Genomic DNA, 22,597 nt, shown 5'->3' with positions numbered 1-22,597 from the left:
TTGTTTCTTTTGCCCTGCAGAAGTTCTTAAGTTTAATGTAGTCACATTAGTCTATTTTTGCTTTTGTTGCCTGTGCTTTTGGTGTCATATCTAAGAAATCATTGCTAAATCCAATGTCCTGAAGCTTTTCCTCTATGTTTTAAAAGAATATATGTTCTTAATTTTTATTCTTGCTTAAACAAAGCATATATACTTTTGGGTTTTTTTTCTTTTATTCTTTTTTCTTTCTTTTCTTTGCATATGTCTTTGGAACCTTGATTCCTTTTTTTTTTCAACTTCACAAAATATCCTGGAAATTACTTCATACAGATGAATTGTTGCATAGAGCTTTTTCTTGTCAACTTGTTTTTGCTTTTGTTTTGTTTGGGGGTTTTTGATGGCTGTATGGTATTCCACTGAGTGGATTTATCATATATTATTCAACCAGTCTCCTATGGATGGACTTTTAGGTGGTTTCCAACATTTTGCCATTACAAGTAATATTTCAATACTTAAGTGTATGTTTTATGTTTGTGGACATGTGTCTTCAGGGTAGATCCATAGAAATAGGATTGCTAGTCATCAGGCAGTTCCTATATCTCACTTTTAGTTGTTTCTTTGTTACTTTTTTGTTTCTCTCCTCATCCTTTTTCTTCTCAAATGTACATATATTTCTTTTATAGTCCAAATATTTGAAAATAGATTTTATCAAAACTAGGTAGCAGCTTTAGAATCACTAATAAATTAGTAGAACTCTCAGGGATTTGAACTAATTATAAAAGATAAAAGTTCAGGCTGGGTGCGGTGGCTCATACCTGTAAGCTTAGCACTCTCGGAGGCCAAGGCGGGAGGATCGCTCGAGGTCAGGAGTTTGGGACCAGCCTGAGCAAGAGCGAGACCCCCATGTCTACTAAAAATAGAAAGAAATTAGCTGGACAACTAAAAATATATAGAAAAATTTAGCCAGGCATGGTGGCACATGCCTGTGGTCCCAGCTACTCGGGAGGCTGAGGCAGAAGGATTGCTTAAGCCCAGGAGTTTGAGGTTGCTGTGAGCTATGCTGATGGCACGACACTCTAGCCCAGGCACCAGAGTGAGAATGAATGAATGAATAATAAAAGTTCAAATCTGTGAAAAGTAAGCATCTTAAAAGAAATCTGTTGTCACTAATTCATAGCAAAAAAGTTAAAATTTATGAGATTCACTTAAATGAAAAGATGAGATATTTATAATTAAACTTTTAAAAATTTAGAATTAAAAATCTATTAAACATGACCACATTTTAGCTTAATTTATGAATTACTACAACAAATGTGAGAATAATAGTGGCAACCACAGCTATTTAATAATATATGTTTACTGTGTGCTGGGTATATGCTCAGTAATACACCTACATTGATTTACATTATTTTGATTAATCTTCCACAACCTTATGAGATATATTTGTAATTATAAATTAAAGATGAAGAAAGGGAGGTATAGAAATCTTAAGTGACATACTCTAACTCATGTAACTACTAAGTGGTAAAGGTACGATTTGAACCCACATAGTCTTCAAGATAGACTCTGGCCTTTTTATAATACTATTGTACTATTTATATTGGGACTTACTATTATTTTCCTATATCAAGCCAGCATTTGACTTATGGTCTATATGACTGTGGCCTCTGAGTCCTTTACCACTATGTGTACTTTTTCTTACATGGTTTTTATATCAAGTTTATTGTCACAAGAGCTAGTACAGAATTGAAATTCCATTTGTAACAGCCACAGTTTCTCACAAAGCATCCCTTTTGTACCACTGTCCATGGCAGGATATTGAACTATATGTACCATTTTTCTGACCCATTAAATTATTTTTGTTCCTGTTTTTCAGTGGATGATTCAGAAACCACATAAAGCAGCAACATTTTTTGGATGCATTGGGATAGATAAATTTGGGGAGATCCTGAAGAGAAAAGCTGCTGAAGCCCACGTGGATGCCCATTACTATGAGCAGAGTGAGCAGCCAACAGGAACCTGTGCTGCGTGCATCACTGGTGACAACAGGTCGGTGTAATTGCAAGGGAAGCACTATACTAACTGACTATATAAACACTGGTAAAATCTGATTCCAATGTGAATTTGGAATTTAGACTTCATGTTTATAATTGCTTTTAATGTTCAGTAAACACTTCCTCATATCATTTTTCCTTTTTTGTTTTTAAATTTACTTTTATTAAACATGCTGTTGAATACATAATGGAATGAAAGTTTGAGATTATCTGGTCCAGTGTCTACTTTTTATAATTAGCAACAGAAATGGAAAATATTTCTATGTTTTTCAGCTGGTGTTTTGATGAACTTGGATTAGAAAGAATGTTCTTTTCAGCATATCCTGAGATTGGAATATTAAAATACATGTCTATGTGTATTTTACATATACAAAATATTATATTCAGTCTAATAGGAATTAGGTCATCTAAAGCATTTCTGGCAAATAGTCATTCATGCATATTAATCAACTTCAGTCATAGGTAATGTACAACTCAAGAAACAACCAAATATATTTCTGTATAACTTATTAGGAAATTCTTCTTCATATGAACTTGAAATATATCTCTCAGGGCCTTCCATGCATTGGGTGTATTTGTTCTTTTGTAGCTACATGGAGATAATCCTTCAATACATTCATGTATTGCTAACATTGTTACCATATCAGCATAGGTTTTCTTCTCTTTTGCAAAGGAAAAACAAAATAACTTTCCTAGTGATTATTTTATTACACTCATCAAAGATTATCTCTATCTATCTATCTATCTATCTATCTATCTATTTATTTATTTATTTATTTATTTATTATTTTTTATTTTTTATTTTTTTTTTAGAGACAGAGTCTTTCTCTGTTGCCCAGGCTGGAGTGCAGTGGTGCTATCATAGCTTACTGCAGCCTTGAACCCCTGGGCTCAAGCAATCCTCCTGCTTCAGCCTCCCAAGTAGCTGGGGCCATAGGCATGTGGCACCACATCTAATATCTCTTTTTAATAGTGATTTACTAGAAATTTTGCATTCTTATGGTTGGAAATATTTAATCTGTCTTCTTTCATTCCCTGTCTCCTTTCCTTTCCCATCTTTCCCTCCTTTATTTCCTTCTGTCTTCCTTTATCTTCTACCATCTCTCCTTAAACCCCTTGCTTCAATTCTCCCTTTTCAACCTCTTTATTTTTGTTCACTGCTTGACCTCCAGCAGATATGTATTAAGGAACTGACACTACTCTGCACAGTGGGGATCAATATGGACAGTAGTCGTTAAGTAACTAAAGTATAACTTTCAAAAATAATTAGATTACTAAAGCCATTTTCAGACCTTTCTTTTAACTTTGTTTTTTATGTGTAGAACTTTATGATTTTAAGGTTTCAACAAATAAACCCATCCATTATTCAAACATTAAAATATAACTGTTTAGACCTTTGCCCTTTTCAGTTTTCTTAAAACCAACTTTAATCTGCAGTTGAAAAGTTTTCCCATTACTGAAAAATGGGTCAGGTTTTTCTTCTGAAACCACTAAGGCTAGACTAAAATTGCTAAATTGTCTTGGTGTGTTAAATTGACAATTTAAAGAACAGTTATGACAATATTAGTTCTCCCAGAAGTCAAAAACTTAATTTATACACTAGTATTATGATTATGGTGATCAGTATTGTTCAGATGATATGAGAAGTCAAAAACTGAAGAGAAACTCTCACTGTCAAACTCATTATCCAAATTCTAGAACCTAATAGAGTTGGATAAATTATTTTAGATGGAGCCAGTAAAACTCTCTGTCACTATCCAAAACTCAGAAATTGAGGAGCTTGGATAAGGCAGTGTTTTTCTTGATCCAGGTTCTTACTCTTCAAATTCAGAACCAAATACATTGGGTTAGTAAGAATACTTATATTTTTCTTTTGTACAAACTGTGTAGATTCCTATCAAAAAGTAGTTTTATTATCAAAATAAAGTTTAATATCTGATACCAGAAGTGTTTGCTTTTATTTAGCAGCACTTTTTGTTAAAATTTCCCGAAAGTCATGATTACTAAAATATTTTTATAAATTAAGAATAATGTTTCTTATTTTGCATATGAATACATTGATACTTATACTTTACTTCATTTAATTGAACATAAACAGTTGTATCCTTCAGTAGTAAACTGGCATATGAATGAGTGGAAATATGTTTTGGAAGAGAAACTAGTCTTTTTTTGTTTTTTTTAATAGAGGAATGGAACATATTACCAAAGTCTCAAATGATGATTTTTTTTTTGTAAGCCATACTGTCACCATTTAATTAGAAAAAGAAAAAATTGGCAAGTAATTTTGTAAATTCTGGATCAGAATGAGGAACAGAAGTATTTTTAATAATCTATATATATTGCAAATAATTATTTTATTTCATAAATTTAATTGTTGGGCTATAATTAAACAATCTATGTGGCACTTTTAGTAAGATTTTAAATGTAGTATCCTGCTTAGATTTTCCAGCTGTAAAACTCAAGCAGCCCGAGGAATTTTCAGCCATAGAGACTAATTCTAATTGATTCCAGTCTTTAAAATGCAGTGGTTTGCAAATTAATTCCTCATAGTAAATAAGGTCTACACGGATATGTGTGTTTTGTGAAATTAATCCCATACTTGGTTTTTGAAACATTAAATAGTCAATTATAGTAGGTTGATATTTTTATAAAGATATTTTCCTGCTATAAAAAATGAAGTTTTTAGTTGCATAGATTTCTTTTTACATAATGACTTAGTAGCTTTTTGTCTTAACTGCATTTTGAACTATTAAAATGTAAAAAGTAGATCTTATTTTAATATCAAAAGGAAACTTAAATGCCACTTTCTCAAAATAGCAGGTGTTTAGAGCAAGGATTAACATGTCTCTGTTTACCTCAGAACCAACATAGAAGTCTCAGAAAGTTTTCAAAACAAAATTAATATTATTTATATTTCTTTTAATAATCAATAACATCAGTTTTGAAGGATTATAAATTAAAATGTTATAAATCAAATAATTTGCAAAAATTTTTGGTAATTAGCTGTATAGAATATACATGCCAAGTTTGAAAATAGTAAGTAAAGTCTATTTGATTTTTCTTTAATTGTTTTAGGTCCCTTGTAGCTAATCTTGCTGCTGCCAATTGTTATAAAAAGGAAAAACATCTTGATCTGGATAAAAACTGGATGTTGGTAGAAAAAGCAAGAGTTTGTTATATAGCTGTAAGTATTTGCCTACTTCCAATTTCTGGTACATATTAACATGATAGATTATAGTTGTCTGACATACATTTTTTTAATTGTCTTTTATTTATCCTGCAAATTATTTACCCATCTTAAAGCATTTGTTGGATTCACTATTGTAAATACAGAACAGAAATATGATCTTTCTATGGGTACTGTAATTTATATTTACTTTTGAGTCTGCCCCATTTTAGATACATTATATATAGTTGCGTCTCAACTGAGTATGGAAATCTGTATAAGATCAGTTTCTTCAGATATTTTGTAATAACGTACATTTTACATTTTACATTTTTAGGCAACTTGTGAATGACACGTGCATTGTGTGGGAAAATATTAGTAGTATAAATATTCACTGCAAAGAGTTTGAGCTTATTTGCCAAAAAAAATCTTAATTGCTATTTATTCCATAGTAATTACCATGACACCTTTTAATTTAATATTTCACAAACATTGATCGTGACAAATCTCTTAAATCTGAGAATAAGGGCAGCATGTAATTTGAATTATTAAGTCTTCTGACATAAAAATAATTAGTTAAGAATTCATTTCTAAAATAGGACTGTACTAAATACCTACTGAATTAACCACCTCACAATTACCTTGTTTTTATTTAATATGTGTTAAATGTGGCTGCTCATAAATAAGTAGATACCCATGAAAAATTAAAAGCATCTCATATGCGTATAATATATGGTTTTGGTATAACAGCTGCTGCCATTTCACTACCTGCGCTGTGTGAAACAGCTGGTGAGACGTGTAAAAAATTGATTATCCAGTAGGAACATGTTTATTGAAAATATAATTATTTCTTTCAGTCTAATGTTAATGTCTCCTACAGCTTGTTTATGTGCAGTGCTGTAGGCTTTACAACATTGTTATTGATTCCTCTGTATACCAAATCCTACCCCTTTATAACTGTCAAATACATGCTTACATTGAGAAGATTATATAATGAAAAGTCATGTTGTCTGGAGCTTCTAATGTTAGTGTAAAATTCTTGACACTTCATACACATGAATCTTTGTCATTCAGGGCTTTAGAATTTTAAGAGTCAATTTGACATCCCTTCAAGTAAATTCCAAATTATGTGTTAAAGACATCTTTGTTTAACTCATATGTAACATATAGAGAATACAGGCATACTTTGGAGATGTTATAAGTTGAGTTCCAGAACACTACAATAAAGTCAATATCATAGTAAAGTGAGTCACACAAATTTTTTGGTTGCCCAGTGCATATAAAAGTTATGTTTATACTATAGTGTAGTCTGTTAAGTGTACCATAGCATTATATCTAAAAAATATACTTATTTTTTTTTTTTTTTTTGAGGCAGGATCTTACTCTCTTGCCCAGGCTGGAGTATAGTGGCATTATCATAGCTCAGTGCAGTCTCAAACTCCTGGGCTCAAGTGATCCTCCTGCCTCACTTTGGCAAGCAGCTGGGACAACAGGCACACACCACCATGCCCAGACTAATTTTTAAAATTTTTCGGTAGAGATGGGATCTCCCTATATTGCTCAGGCTGGTCTTGAACTCCTGGGCTCAAGCAATCTTCCTGCCTTGGCCTCCCAAAATGCTAGAATTACAGGCATAAGCCATTGCACCTGGCCCCAAAAAATACATATCTGAATTTAAAATACTCATTGCTATAAAATGTTAATGACCATCTGAGCCTTCAGGGAGTTGTAATCATTTTGCTGGTGGAGGGTCTTGCCTCAGTGTTGATGGCTGCTGACTGATTAGGTTGGTGGCTGCTGAAGGTTGGAGTGGCTGTGGCAATTTCTTAAAATAAAACAACAGTGAAGTTTACCACATTGCCTGACTCTTCCTTTAATGAAAAATTTCTTTGTATCATGCAATGCTGTTTAGATAGCATTTTATCCACAGTAGGACTTCTTTCCAAATTGGAATCAATCCTCTCAAACCTTGTTGCTGCTTTATCAACTAAGTTTATGGAATATCCAAAATCCTTTGTTGTCATTTCAACAGTGTTCACAACATCTTCACCAGGTATAGTTTCCATCCCAAGAAACCACTTTCTTTGTGCATCCATAAGAAGCAACTCCTCACCTGGTCATGTTTTATCATGAGATTGCAGCCATTCAGTCACATCTCCCAGCTTCACCTCTAATTCTAGTGTTCTTTCTGTTTCCACCCCACCTGCAATTACTTCTTGTACTGAAGTCTTGAAGCCCTCAAAGTTATCCATGAGGGTTGGAATCTACTTCTTCCAAACTCCTATTAATGTTGATATTTTTACCTCCTTTCTCTGTATCAGTAATAAGGCTGTTTCACTTTCTTATCATTCGTATGTTCACTGGAGTAGCACTTTTAATTTCCTTCAGGAGCTTTTCTTTTGCATTCATAGCTTGGCTGTTTGGCATGAGAGGCTTAGCTTTCCCCCTATCTTGGGTCTTGACATGACTTCCTAACTAATCTTAATCATTTCTAGCTTTTGATTTCAAGTAAGAGGCATGTGACTTGTCCTTTCGCATGAACACCTAGAAGCCATTGAAGAGTTATTAATTGGCCTAATGTCAATATTGTTGTGTCTCAGAGAATAGAGGCCCAAAGACAGGGAGAGAGATGGGGCAATGACCAGTCAGTGGAACAGTGAAAGCACACACAACATTTATCAATTAAGTTCACCATCTTCTATGGGTTTTGTTCATGGCTCCCTAAAACAATTACAGTTGAAGTATCAAAGATCACTTATAGCCATAATGGATATAATAATGTAAAAGTTTGAAATATTGCAAAAATCACCATAATGTGACACAGAGACACGAAGTGAACATAATGCTGTTGGAAAAAATGCCACCTATAGACTTGTTCAATGCAGGGTTGCCACAAACCTTCAATTTGTAAAAATACACAATATCTGCAAAGTACAATAAAATAAGGTATGCTTGTACCAAAAAAAGACTTAATTATGTTGCTTCTTAAGCATTAGCATTAGAATTCAAGTTTTAATTTTTTTCATTTCCCATGTTATTGATGTTCAGTGAGTTACACAAATGATTTGCTGTTTTTACTCTTCCTTAATAGGGACAATCTTTGATTCTTGCTAGATAAATTTTCAAATGAGAGTGTGGTTACAGAAATCCTGTTCATTTCCAATTTTTCTAGAACTGTTTTTCTTCAGCAAGTTAAATTCTAACAATATCATTTTTTTGGAGTAATTGATTTTTATAGATAAAAATTTTCTCCAAGTTGGGGAATTTAATCCTATATTCTTATAATTTTTCTAAAGTCTTATTTTTGGCACCTCTCAAAAGTATTATAAAACCCAAGAGTGAGAGGAAATCTTTGGGATTATTAAAGTGATGTTATTATTTTCCATTAAATAGAGTAATCTTTTTACTTACTTAGAGTTATTATGATAGTATTGGTTATAGAGGCATAGAGCCCTAAAGATAAAGATTGGAAGACTTTGTATTGTAGACCTGTGGCATAATAATAGAGTCTGGGAATTTTATGTGAAATTGGAAACCACACTATGGGCTAATTGCCTCATAATGGTAAGAAAATAAACATATGTATAGCATTTAGTCATTAAGAAAATAGACACTTATACAGAGCCCCAAATGAATTAATGAATCATCTGTTGGAATATTTCCACTTCTTTTTATTTTATGTATTTTAGACCTATCAGCAATTTCTGGAGAAAATGAAATGTTTACTAAATCTCTTCAATAAACATGATTAAGAGAGGGAAAACATAAACATTCTGATGATAGTATACATTTTATGTGCTAGTTGTCATATCTTTGAAATTATGTATGAACTGGACATAAACAATAGAGTGTCTGCAGAAATGTATCTGTATTCCAACATATTTACTGAACATATTATGGAATCTTTATAGTTTAATATGATTGAACCCAGCAGTCCCCAACCTTTTTGGCATCAGGGACTTCTTTCATGGAAGACAAGTTTTCCACAGACAGGGATTGAGGTGGTTCCAGGATGATTCAAGCACATTACGTTTATTATACAGTCAAACCTCTCTGCTAATGATAGTCTGTGTTTGCAGCCGCTCCCCAGTCTAGCAGCACAGCTTCAGCTCTACCTCAGATCATCAGGCATTAGATTCTCATAAGGAGCACAAAACCTAGATTCCTCATGTGTGCAGTTTACAGTAGGGTTTGTGCTCCTATGAGAATCTAATGCCACTGCTGATCTGACAGGAGGCGGGGCTTGTGGAGTAATGCAGGTGATGGGAGGTGGCTGTAAATACAGATGAAGCTTCACTGGCTCACCCACTGCTCACCTCCTGCTGTGCAGTCTGGTTCCTAACAGGCCATGTTCTGGTACCAGTCCATGGCCCAGGGGCTGGAGACTGCAGATTTAACCTGTATATTCTGTGTCTCTATCTTTTCAGATAAATAAAATTGAATTTAATCTTTTTTAACAGCTTTATTAAGGTATTTATGTACCATTGAATTCACTCATTCAAGTATGTAATTCAGTGTTTGTTAGTGTATTCACAGTTCTGCTACCATCACCGTAATCTAATTTTAGAATATGCACCTCACCAGAAAAAGAAACATTGTACTCATTAGCAACAATGCCCCATGCCCGTTAGATTTAATCTTATATCCACATCTCTCATACTAGTTTCAGTGATAACCAAGTAGTATGGCAAGGAACCATAGCAGTGTTCCTAATTACCCAAATAATATATTTATGTCTTTATTTGTTGACATGTATAATGGAAGACACAATAAGTCTGTTTTGATTTCTTGCTCTTACTTATTTCTCTATTGCAGGTATTATAAAAGAGGGTCTTTTAAGTGTTTGTTCTCATTTATATCTTCTGTATGTAATATTGCCATGGTTGGGGGTCAATTCTTCATTGAAATATCATTTAATTTTTTTTCTGATTTGAGTGGATGAGATGTGTAGATAAAGTTTTCAAAAAAAAAATTTTATTGGGTAAAGTGGGAGGAAAAAATGAGAACACCCTTCTTCCTTTCCCTCGCTTACCCAGAAAGCCAAGTTCTTATATAAATCCGTATTTCCTATTACCTATTTTCAGAGCAATATGGGTTGCTCATCTGTATAGTAGGGCTCTTTTAACACAAACTTTTAAGTCAATCATGTGTTTTCATTCTACACCTTAGAAATAGCTTTTTGAAGCTCTAGACTTCTAGAACATATGCATATTCTCTTTTTCACTAACATTGTCCTAATATTTTAAGGATCTCAGTAAATCCTAAACAGTTGGAGATGTTCTCAAAGATATATTGCTACTTCTTTAAGTTTTATTTATTTTGTTCTCTGTATAGGTTTCTGGCAGAAGTTGTCTTTAAATTTTGATAAGTCCTTGGGTACTTTTCTCTGTAACTTTGTAACTCTTTCCCATCTTCCCCTATCACACCCTTACCTCAGACGTCTATTTTTTTATTTTTATTTATTTTTTACGTTTAATTTTTTTTTTTCTTTTGAGACAGAATCTCGCTCTGTTGCCCTGGTTAGAGTGTTGTGGTATCATCGTAGCTCATTGCAACCTCAAACTCAAATGATCCTCCTGCCTAAACCTCCCAAGTAGCTGGGACTATAGGAGCATGCCTGGCTAATTTTTTCTATTTTTAGTAGAGCCAGGGTCTTGCTCTTGTTCAGGCCGGTCTTGAACTCCTAACCTCAAGCAATCCTCCTGCTTTGACCTCCCAAAGTGCTAGGATTACAGGCATAAGCCACCATGCCTGGCCACCTTAGACATCTAATTTCTGCCCATTCTCCCAACCCTAACTGTCCTAAGTAATCATTTTTGTTACTTATCTTTCTAAGTAGTTATTTCTGTCTTCATTCTATGAATAATTTAAGACCATCTTCTATTATTACATTATTGTTTAAGGGACATAACAGAAATAGTAATAATCAAATATCAAATGTAGAATAACCCTCAAAAAATTTTTAGTTCATCTTTTTCAGAAAGCTACACATATAATAAATAAGCACCGTATATTCTATTATTTATCTCTCAAAAATAATTTTTCTGGCCAGGCGTGGTGACTCACAGCTGTTATCCCAGTACTTTGGGAGACTGAGAAGGGAGGATCACTGGAGGTCAGGAGTCAAGACAAGCCTGAGCAAGAGTAACACCCCCATCTCTACAAAATATAGAAAAATTAGCTGGGCAAGATGCTGTGTGCCTGTAGTCCCAGCTAGTCCAGAGGCTGAGGCAGGAGGATAGCTTGAGTCCAGGAGTTTGATGTTGCGGTGCGCTATGATGACACCACCGTACTCTAGCCCAGGTGACAAAGCAAGACCCTGTCTCAAAATAGTAATAATAATAATAATAATAATGATAATATTTTTTTACAGATATGTAACTTCTTATAAGTTTAACATTTATGAATTTGAAAACAATAATTAACTCTTTAAAATTTATTTATGAATGTCAACTAACATTTTTCAGGTAGATTGATATGCTTCAAGGGGTAGTTTTCAATCTTTTCTGAGTTTTTAACCCTATTTATAAAACTTTTCTGACTGTGAATGTATCTTTGGTTGGCTTTGCTTTCTTAGATTTAGAAGTTATAAGTGCAATTTTGTTACATGGATATTTTGCATAGTGGTGAAATCTGGGCTTTTTGTGTAACCATCACCTGAATAGTGTTTATTGTACCCATTAGGTAATTTCTCATCTCTCACTCCCTCCCATCTTCCCACCCTTCTGAGTCGCCAGTGTCTATTATTCTATTCCCTATGTCCATGTGTACACATTATTCAGCTCCCACTTACAAGTGAGAACATGCGGTATTGGACTTTCTGTTTCTGAGTTGTTTCACTTAAAGGCCTCCAGTTCTATCCATGTTGCTGCAAAAGACATGATTTCATTCTTTTTTATGGCTGAGTAATATTCCATGGTATATTTGCTTTCCTATATCAACCAGGAATTGGTTTTTGTAAAAATATACTAAAGTGAGAAATCAGACTCAGTTGTGAAATGATATGGACTTATTGCAAAAAATGCACAGAATAATTTAAAATCATTTAAATATCATTAATTCCTTTACTGTCTTTTAAAAATTCTGTATATTTTAACTACCCAAATATAACTAAAGATATTTTTTTTTTTTTTTGAGACAGAGTCTCACTTTGTTGCCCAGGCTAGAGTGAGTGCCATGGCGTCAGCCTAGCTCACAGCAACCTCAAACTCCTGGGCTTAAGCGATCCTACTGCCTCAGCCTCCCGAGTAGCTGGGACTACAGGCATGCGCCACCAATGCCCAGCTAATTTTTTCTATATATGTTTTTAGCTGGCCAGATAATTTCTTTCTATTTTTAGTAGAGACGGGGTCTCGCTCAGGCTGGTCTCGAACTCCTGACCTCGAGCGATCCACCCGCCTCGGCCTCCCAGAGTGCTAGGATTACAGGCGTGAGCCACCGCGCCCGGCCCTAAAGATTTTTTAATCCTTAGTGCACCTTTATAGATGTTCCCTAATTCCCTGATTTCATTTTTATTTCAGTCAATTAGGGTGGTGGTTGTGATGTTTTAAGGTAGACTGTGTACTTTAATGTCCTTGGATAAGCTGAATTGGGACTATACTTTGTGGGAAATTTATTATACAGTGTGTAGGTGTTGGTAAGAATCAGGATGTCCACTGGCTTATTAGTTTCACAGATGCTTCCATAATACTTAGTGTTCTCTTGGGTATATTAAATTATCATTTCCTGACAGCAATCCTGAAACATGCCAGTCTTATAAAGCCATATTTCTGAGAACTAAAGCAAGGCATCAGTGAACCATATCTGACATGCCATGTTAATTTCCATAACTATCATTACTGGGAGTAGTAGTATTTCTAAGGCATGCAGAATCTCAATAAATCTACTTAGTATAAAAATAGCAAAATAATCTACCTTATCACTGGGTTTCCAATTATGAGGCCTGATTCCCTTCAATCCCACTGGAATCATTTCAAAAATAGTGAGAAGCATCTTTTTTTCTCTTATAATAAGTTATTAAGCATTTGAGTGCACAACATATCAGAACACAATATTTTGAATTCTGTTTTCTTAGTGTCTGGTGTTCATGTTGTGAATCAAAACCTCATTTGGTCTCTCATAGCATATTTATATATACAAATGATTTTTGCCTTAAGTAGAAAAGTAACAGCTGAAAGAGAAGAGATTATTTTGCTTGTTAAAATTTCAGCAAACTATTCTCTGATCCTTTTGTGTGTTTGAGGCTATTTTGTAGGGAAAGAATTTTATCAAGCAACATTTTGGGAATGTTGGCCTTTTGTACCCTTTCCTAAATAAACTTAAACAGAAATTTGTACACTCAAGAATAAAATATTTCCTTGTAAATTCTCACCTGCAAGTTATTGATAATGGAAGCAATACCTTTTCAATCCTTATAGCCCCCTTTCCCTCAACACATCTTTTAGATTGTAGATAAACTTCCCAGCTCAGTAATTAACTCAGCTCAGTCATTGCACCCTGTATCATGTGAATTTTTTTTTCCAGTGGAATACATTATTAGAGCACTTACACAGTTAGTCTAGCTGCAGCAGCCCAGGCGGCAACAGCAGTGCCATTTTTCACAAAGAAAATGTTGAACAGGAGCCAAATGTTTGGTGGCAGTCTGTTGCTAGGAAATCAAGGTCCTGAGGCGATTAATGACAAAGCAAGCAATAACAAGAAGGCAGAATTACAGATTTAAAAGAGAAAAAAGTGGTTGGTGTTATAATTACCCAAAGAAATCCGCACTCATTAAATTGGCTGTTTTTATGATTGACTTTAATTGGAGGTTAGCTCAGATATTTAGCTCCTTTCCCACCCCTTTAAACACACACAGGCACATAATCTGTAGAACTGCAGACTTGTTTTTCTAAGCATTGAGAGGAACTTGCCCTGTAATTTGATCCCCACTGACAGATGCATTTTCTATGCTGCCATTTTGAATTAACCTATTGTAGAACAATTTTCTTCATCCCTGTTGAATAAAACATCCAGTGTGATTACCTCCGATGGATTTGATAGAGTAAAAGAATGTACTTCTCATTGAAATAGATTGTTTGCATAGACTCTACTGATTTTGAACTCTGCCAGTAAGCACAATCATTTGTAATAAATTTTCAAAGAAATTTGTGGGGAAAAGGTAATGAGAGTTACCCTTTTATAGTTTAATGTTTGGGCGCCTCCATCAAAATAATATTATTCTTACAGAGAGTGTTATTTTTCCAGTAAGATTTTCACACAATTTTAGAAAAAAATTCTGTCTTCATTTAGGCTATTCATATTTTTTAGGAATGGAATCTTGTATTCACACACACTAAACTAACCATTCTTCATCCTTACCAACAACAGTATTTTAATTACAAGACTCAATATGCAAACCCCACCCTATTGGAAAAATATTTTTGGTATATAAAATATTTACCTACAGTGATTTTAGGATTGGCCTCTTTCAATTTTTGAGGTATTTTTCCAAAAAATAAAATCCTTTATTTAAATTTTTTAGGGTATGTTAAAGCATATTACTAGAAAAGCATTAATCAGTCTTTCAGGTATAATACGAGGAAGCATCACAGTCTATTTACCTTTAAGAAGCTTTAAGAATAAAGTTTACATGATGCCTCTGCTCTCCAGATTTCCAATCAAACCCTGGAACAAAAGAGCCAAGCACATTCTATCTGACAATACACACACTGCTAATCAGATGCCAATGCCAAGCTGTCTGCTTTGTTAAATACTTAGCTTCCTAGAGGCAGGAAGACAGCTGCTATAAGTATGATGAAATTTGGTAGTTCAATCTATTTTTGCTACCCTTGGGCTACCAAGACACTGTTAATTTAGACCACCCCAATTGGTACACTTTAGGGAGTTTTTTAAAGAGTTTGTAATTAAAATGATAAAACATCATTATTACATTGAAGACCTTCTGTAAGTTTTACATTTGGCAGATACCTACTGAGATAACCTCAGCATGTAATTTACAATGATGTAATGGTTGTAATTGCATTTTGGGGAAAAAAAAAAGAGAACTATAGGAGGCAAGTGCTTCCATTAGAAGGGTTTTGAAATCTGCTTCTATTTCATTTAAATCTACTTCTGTCCTCAGATTGCCTACCTACAGTTGACTGTAATAGCCATAAACCTTAAGATGCTATCTGAATATATTTTTTTAAAGTTATCCATCCAGATACTACCACCAGGGGGAGGAAGCTAAAAATTTCAAGTTCTTAACTGAGGATAATACTACCAGAAAACAGATTATACTGCTTAGACCTACACAGTTAACCACCTCCCCCAGATAATACTGCCTTTTAGGACATGATTCTCAAAACCGGTAGTATGTGAAACCTGTAGACTTTTAACACACTATAAAATGTAAATAAAATGGAAACTTTCAGGCCCAGTGGTGGTTTACACTGGTAATCCCAGTGCTTTGGGAGGACAAGACAGGAGAATTGCTTGAGGCCAGGAGTTCAAGATCAGCCTGGGCAACATAGCGAGACTCTGTCTCCACAAACAGTTTTTAAAAAATTATCCAATGTGGTTGATCACATCGGTAGTCCCAGCTAGTTGAGAGGGGGAGGCAGGAGGATCCCTTGAGCCCAGGAGTTCGAGGGTGCAGTGAGCTGTGGTCATGCCACTGTACTCCAGCCTGGGTGACAGAGTACAACCCTGTCTCAAAACAAACAAATGAAAATGGAAACTTTCATACTCTTTTGATTGGTGAGGTTGGGGGAGGGAAGAAGGGAAATGCAAATAAGCAACCTGAATGAATGTTTATTATTGTTTTATCTGTTAATCTACTTGAGCTATTCTTCTGAAATTGAATGCTTTAGATCTATGAAGAGCTGATAATTGATATAGTAAATTGAATAGCCTCTAAGGTAGTTTTTTATTATTAGAGTGTAGTTTTGTTTTTAATATTTCTCTAGTAAAAAATTAAAAATTTAATACCAGTCCTTTTTGTGAGCAAAGTTTATAGGTTCCATCCTTGGTAAATATTTTATAAATGCAGAAAATAGGTACTTAGGACTAGAATCCAAACCTGGTGTACCATGAACAGGGTCAAAGTTGATCTCATAATTTTGCATGTTGTAGAATCACACTATGGAAAAGGTAATTAAGGAATGTAGGTGTTTGTTCTCCTGTCTAGAATGCTAAATTGGTGTATTATAAGCCCTCAATGCTAATAAATTTTAAGCACTAACTCTTCCTACAATTTAACTTTTAAGCAATAACTCTCCTTACAATTTTAGGTTTTATTCTGTGAAGAGTCATGATATTTAATTTTTACACTCTGATTTGTGAATCATTTAAGATATTGAAATTACAAATGATGAGGAAAGGAAGTAGTTGACTACAAAGGTAATCAAAGGGCAATTTTTAGGGTAATGGTACTATGCTGTATGGTATTACAGTGGTGGATACATGATTCTATGCATTTTTTAAAGACCATAGAATTGTATATCACAAGGGATTAATTTTAATGTATGCATTTTTTTCCTTAATGTTGGAGATTTCAGGATAGAGTGCAGACTGTGACAAATGAATCTAATTGTTTTACAAATGTATGACATAACCAACAAATGGGTAGGGGAAAAGGAGCTGACCTTTGTAACTTTGGAAAATGGTGTTTTGACTGGAAAATGTAAAACTAAAGGCAAAGGTATACTATAGAAATGCTGTATTCTATTAATAGTTGGTAAATTTGTTTCTCATAGGGGTATGGGTTAACAATTCTGAATTCACTCTGCATATATACTGGGGTTGAACAAATAAGTAAATAGATAATGGATGGTGGAAGCCAAGTTTCTTACTGTTAGAAAGGGATGCTGCAGATAAACAAAATATACAAGAGGGGAGAGCTAGAATGAACCCTATAGTACTGGATTAGAGTTGGAGATATAAGTAGGAACCCATGTTTAACTTAACGTATGTAGATGGATAGGTACAGAAATACAGATATGTGTATATGCATGGATTGGTATACATGCATATATTTCCTAGCTCTGTCCTCTGAGAGAGCCTAGAAACAGTGATACTTCAGCAGCAATAAACACACTCAACACCCAGCACACCCAGCACCCAGATCTGTGATCCAGGTTTGTAATCCCATTCTTCAATAAAAGGATCCAGGGCTCCTTGAAGAAATGACTGGATCAGGGAAAATACAACATGAGCATGGAGTATCTTGTAGTGCCAAAAGGCAAGGGAGTACTTAAAAAAGAATACAGCTAGAGTATGCCAAAAGGGACACAGGAGCCAACTTAAAAGAGCTTCCAGTAGCCAAAGCAGTAAGTAATTTGAACGACAAAATAAAACATGTAGCATTGGGTTAAGGCTAAAGTATAAGATAAATATACATTGAGTTCATAGCAATATAAATTGTATAAATAAATGGGAGAGAAGAGATAATCTTTACAGAAAAATTTTATTTTGTTTGTTTTTTGGTTTATTTTTCTTTTTTCTTCTATCATCAGTCCTGACCTACAGAAGAATTTTAAATGACATATTTCCCTCTCTAGAAGGTAGATCATACTTCCCTTCCCCTGAGAGGGAGTCACATCAAAAGAATTGAATTTGGAAAAGGGAAAAATGCTAACTTTATTTCCATTAAAGAAACTTGGCAAATGACTATGTTAACCAAGTGATCGAGGTTAACATGACCAGTGAGAAGTCATGTTGATAGGAAGAGGAAACTTCGCCTCACTAATATTCTTCCTCCTAACCTATAGCCTCAATCTAGTCATAAGGAAAACATCAGAGAAATCCACACTGATGAACATTCTACAAAATACCTTAATAGTACTCCTCAAAACTGTAAGGGTCATAAAAAATGAGGAAAGAGTAAGAACTTGTCACTAACAGAAGACTACAGAGACATGACAGCTAAATACTATGTGGTTTCCTGGATTGGATCCAGAATAGAAAAAGGGTATTAGTGTATAAAGTGGTGAAATCTAAATAAAGTCTTGACTTTAGTTAATAGTAATGCACCATGTTGGTTTCTTAGGTTGGACAAATGTACCATGATAATGTAAGATCTTAAGATACTAACATTAGGGCCAACTGGATGAGGGGTACATGGGAACACTGCGTTTCACACTTGTAGTTTTTTTATATATCTAAAATTATTCCCCAATTAAAAACTTTACTTAAAAAAAAAAACAGAGAATATCTGTGTGCCTACCACCCATCTAAAGAAATAAAATATTACCAGAATCTTTGAATCTCTATGCATTACTTTTTATCCCCTGCCTCTCTCCACCCCAAGGTAACTATTATCCTGAATTTTATGATTCTTATTCCCATGCTTTTCTTTATAGCTTAATCACATCTGCATCCCTAATTGTTCTACCACATCTCTTAACCTGTTATATAGTTTCCCTTTCTTTGTCTTTTTTGCTATGTTCTGGGTAATTTCTTCAGATATATCTTCTGATCTTACAAATTGTGTCTTCAGCAGTGTCTGATATTCTGTTTTACCTGTCTGTGGACTTTTTATATTCATTCCTTGCATTTTCATTTCTTTGTCAAATCAGTTTATTTCATCATTTTGATATTTTCACTTCATTTTCATATTTACAATCCTCTTTTTTATTTCTTTAAATATATTGAACTTATTTTCTATTTTGTACCTAGTCTAATATTTAACTTTTTTGCAGTTCTGATTTTGCATTTATTTCCACTGGCTCTTACTCAAGTTACCTTTTTTTTTTTTTTTTCCTGTGTGCTAACTTGTATTCATTATTTGTGGTAATTTCAGAGGCTGAGATGAAGATATATTTCCAAAGAGAGTATTTACATTTGAATCTGCCAAAAGGCTGGGGATACTGTCAACCTGGGAACACATTCAGATAAATTTTGAGCTTAAAGTTTTGTGGGCTAAATAGGTAACATGAGTTCCAGATCCATAAACTTTGTGGTTAAATTTTTAGGGAAGATATTTTTACCTCCACCCGGCATCAAGTTTGAAACAGCCTAATTTCCTTTCTCATTCCTTCTGTGGGGTAGGCCTAAACTTAGCGTGTAGCTCTTTAGAGTCCCAACTTCATCTGGAGAGTCTAATTAGACTTCCTATCTTCAGTATACCTAGGATTTATCTCCTAAACCTTGAGCTCAGTAGTGTGCTGGTAAATATTTGAAAACCAGCTCTCTAGGGGGAAAAAGTCCTGATTTGCCATATTTTTCAGTTTCACACTATGACTGATTTCAAGCTACCAATCTGAAGTTACTAAACATGAAGTTGGGAAAAGATAGGTACACTTAGCTTTCTCTAGCAAGCTCTAGCACACCACTGCCAGTTCTGTACATGGCTGTGAAAATGGAAGTTCAGTTTACAGGGCTTAGCATATATGCCTCAGAAGGAAGGACATTTGAGTGTCTGTTTACCTCTCTGGATTTCCATTTTTACTTTGTTGTACTCTTCTGAGTATTCTGTGTCAACCCAGCAATATATTTCAAAAAAAGATTCTTTTGATTACTTTTCATTTTTACCCAGCATTTGCTGTTGTTTTCAGCAAAAGGGTTGTGTTAGGGTACCTACTTAGCTTTACTGCCAGAGATAGAAATCCCTCTTCTTGTTTGCAAATAAAATTTATTGTTTTTAGTTTTTGAGAAATATAGAAAAGTATAGACAATATTAAAATCACCCATAATCCTACTACACATGTTCATTTCATGTGCATGTGTCTCTTCGAGTTTTTATATAATTACATCATACTATATCTACTATTTCATAACATGATTTTTGTTTCTTTTGCTTGTTTGTTTGTTTTTTGAGATGAAATCTCACTCTATTGCCCTGGCTAGAGTATTCACAGCAACCTCACGCTCCTGGCCTCAAGCGATCCTCCTGCCTCAGCCTCCTAAGTAGCTGGGATTACAGGCATGCACCACCATACCCGGTTAATTTTTCTATTTTTAGTAGAGATGGGTCTCACTCTTGCTCAGACTGGTCTCGAACTCCTGACCTCAAGTGATCTTTCTGCCTCAGGCTCCCAGAGTGCTAGGATTACAGGCATGAGCCACTGCACCCAGCCTATTACCTCTATTTTATTGATGAAGAAACAGAGACACAGAGGTTTTAATTTTTCCAGTTTTCAAAGTTAATAAGTGCCAGACCCAGGATTTGAACCCATCATATTGACTTGTGTCAAATGGCCTTTTTTAAATTAACTTTTTTATTTTGAGATAATTTGTAGGTTCACATGCAATTGTAATACAGAGAGATCTGATATACCCTTTACTCATTTTCCCTCTCAGGTAACTTATTGTAAAACTGTAGAACGATATCACAACCATCATATTGACACTGATACATTCAAGATACCAAATATGTCTGTCACCACAATGATCCCTCATGTTGCCCACCTACTTTCCTCCTGTCCCAATCCCCTCCTTAATCCCTGGCAACCATTGATTTGTCTTCCATTGAAATAATTTTGACATTTTAAGAATGATTATAAATAATCATACATTTGTCACCTTTTGGGATTGGCTTTTTTTGCTCAGCATAATCCTGTGGAGATTTATCCAGATTGTTGCATGTATCAATAGTTTATTCCTTTTTATTGGTAAGTAGTATTGGTATCAATGTGCCACAAATTTGTTTAACTGTTTACCTCATTGAAGGATATCTTGGTTGGTGCCAGTTTGGGATTTACAAAAAAAGCTGCTGTGAATATTTTTGCACAAGTTGTGTGACCATCAATTTTCATCTCTTTAGGCTGCTTCTAAACTTTTAGTCTTCACGTTCTACTATCTCTCAATAAATATAATAGTAGGGAGTAAGTAGTAGGGAATGACTTTTTGGTAAGGTGACATTCTGAAGAGGCCTGAAGGAAGATAGGGAAAAAACCCATATAGCTATCTGGGGAAAGTACATGTCAAGTAAAGGGGACAAGTGCAGAGGCCTTGAGCTGGGAATATGCCTGGAGTATTTCAGACATGGCAAGGAGAGCCGTGTGACACACAGCAAGGAGAGTGGAAAGAGATGACCTCTGAAAGACAGCTTTGAACCAGGGCTATAAGACATGTGGGACATGGTAGTAAGATTTTAGATTTTCCCAATGTGAAACAAGCAGCCATTGAATAGTTGAGTAAAGGAATGGCGTGCTCTCAATTATATTTTAAAATCACCGTGACTGCCATATGGAAAATAGGTGGTAGTTGGGCAAGAGTTGAAACAGGGAGAGCAGTTAGAAGATTATTCCAGTAGTCCATATGAGAGATGGTGGGGCCTTAGACTAGTAGTAGAGGTATTAAATATGGTTTAGGTTCTGGATATGTTTTGAAGGAGATCTCACAATTGTTTTTGATAAGTTGACGGTTGTGGATGTAAGAGAAGGAGAGGAGGCAAGAAGACTCAAGTTCCAGAGAATGATATACAGAAACCAATAGGTTGCCTTATTCATTTATAGTAGTAAATATAATTGTCACATGAACCCAAGTGTTTATGTTTGGTTAATCTGCACGTTCTCTTTCTGTAGACAAACTTGCATTGGAACATAAATATTTTCTGTACACTGAATTTAGAATCAAGATAAAGGAACTAGCATAAATCAATCTTTAAAAGCATCTGAATATGATATATTTATCTCCTTAGTAGAGACCTAAAAAATTAAAGTCCAGAGACAAAGGCTTCCTGAGCTCTTCTTTAATAGGTGTTATTAACATTTGCTTTTGTCCCTCTCTCATAATATACCAATATCAACACCACCCCTATCCACAACATAATCTTTTTCTAGAGTTGTTAATATATTCAAACAGGCATATTACATATCTGATCCTACTCTTTAGTTTTATGGGTGACTAAAAGACATTATTAATACCCTTTATTTCCATGTTATTGAGGGATATCTCACATTGCATCCTTGTACTGGTAGTAGTGATAAATGATTTTAGACAATTTTTTTTCATTTAGATAAATTTAGCAGTGCTATTAGTATTACTGAAACTGTTTAGTGATGTTATCATTTATCTAAAATTATTCTGGGCAGAAATGAAACCTTTAAATTTTATTCTTTCAGATAAAGATGTAACGATATGGAATGTTTCAAATTCATAATCTTAATTCCATGAATATTATAATTCAGTTTTCTTTATGACACAGGATTACCATATACAATATCTGTTATTTATAGGGCTATTCTATAGGTCTCCTCAAGTATATACATTTATTTGCTTTTATTTTAAATGACTGAAAGCTTTGATATATTTCAAGTCCTTATATATACTTTTTAATAATTTACTTCTGGAGCTGTTAATGTGTCATCCTGAACAACCTCCCTCTTTTTTATTACTTCTAATTCTTAGGGTATGAAAAATCTAATCCAGAAGGTAGGATTTTTAGAAAAGAGTAAATAAACTGAGGGGTAAATAT

The 22,597-nt window shown here is 34.4% G+C and overlaps 1 protein-coding gene across 2 annotated transcripts in view; it reads left to right on the top strand.

Moving 5' to 3' along the window:
- Positions 1-22,597, top strand: part of ADK (adenosine kinase) — a 497,861-nt gene that overhangs the window by 227,695 nt on the left and 247,569 nt on the right. For both annotated transcript variants that reach the window (XM_045568944.1, XM_045568945.1), the window contains exons 5-6: positions 1,856-2,028; positions 5,109-5,217. In XM_045568944.1, the coding sequence (XP_045424900.1) occupies positions 1,856-2,028; positions 5,109-5,217 (282 nt within the window). The remainder of the gene's footprint in view (positions 1-1,855; positions 2,029-5,108; positions 5,218-22,597) is intronic.

Source organism: Lemur catta, chromosome 14 (assembly GCF_020740605.2).
Source record: "Lemur catta isolate mLemCat1 chromosome 14, mLemCat1.pri, whole genome shotgun sequence".
NCBI classification, from domain to species: domain Eukaryota; kingdom Metazoa; phylum Chordata; class Mammalia; order Primates; family Lemuridae; genus Lemur; species Lemur catta.
Note: the sequence above shows the minus strand (reverse complement) of the source record. Positions and strands in the feature narration are given on the sequence as shown.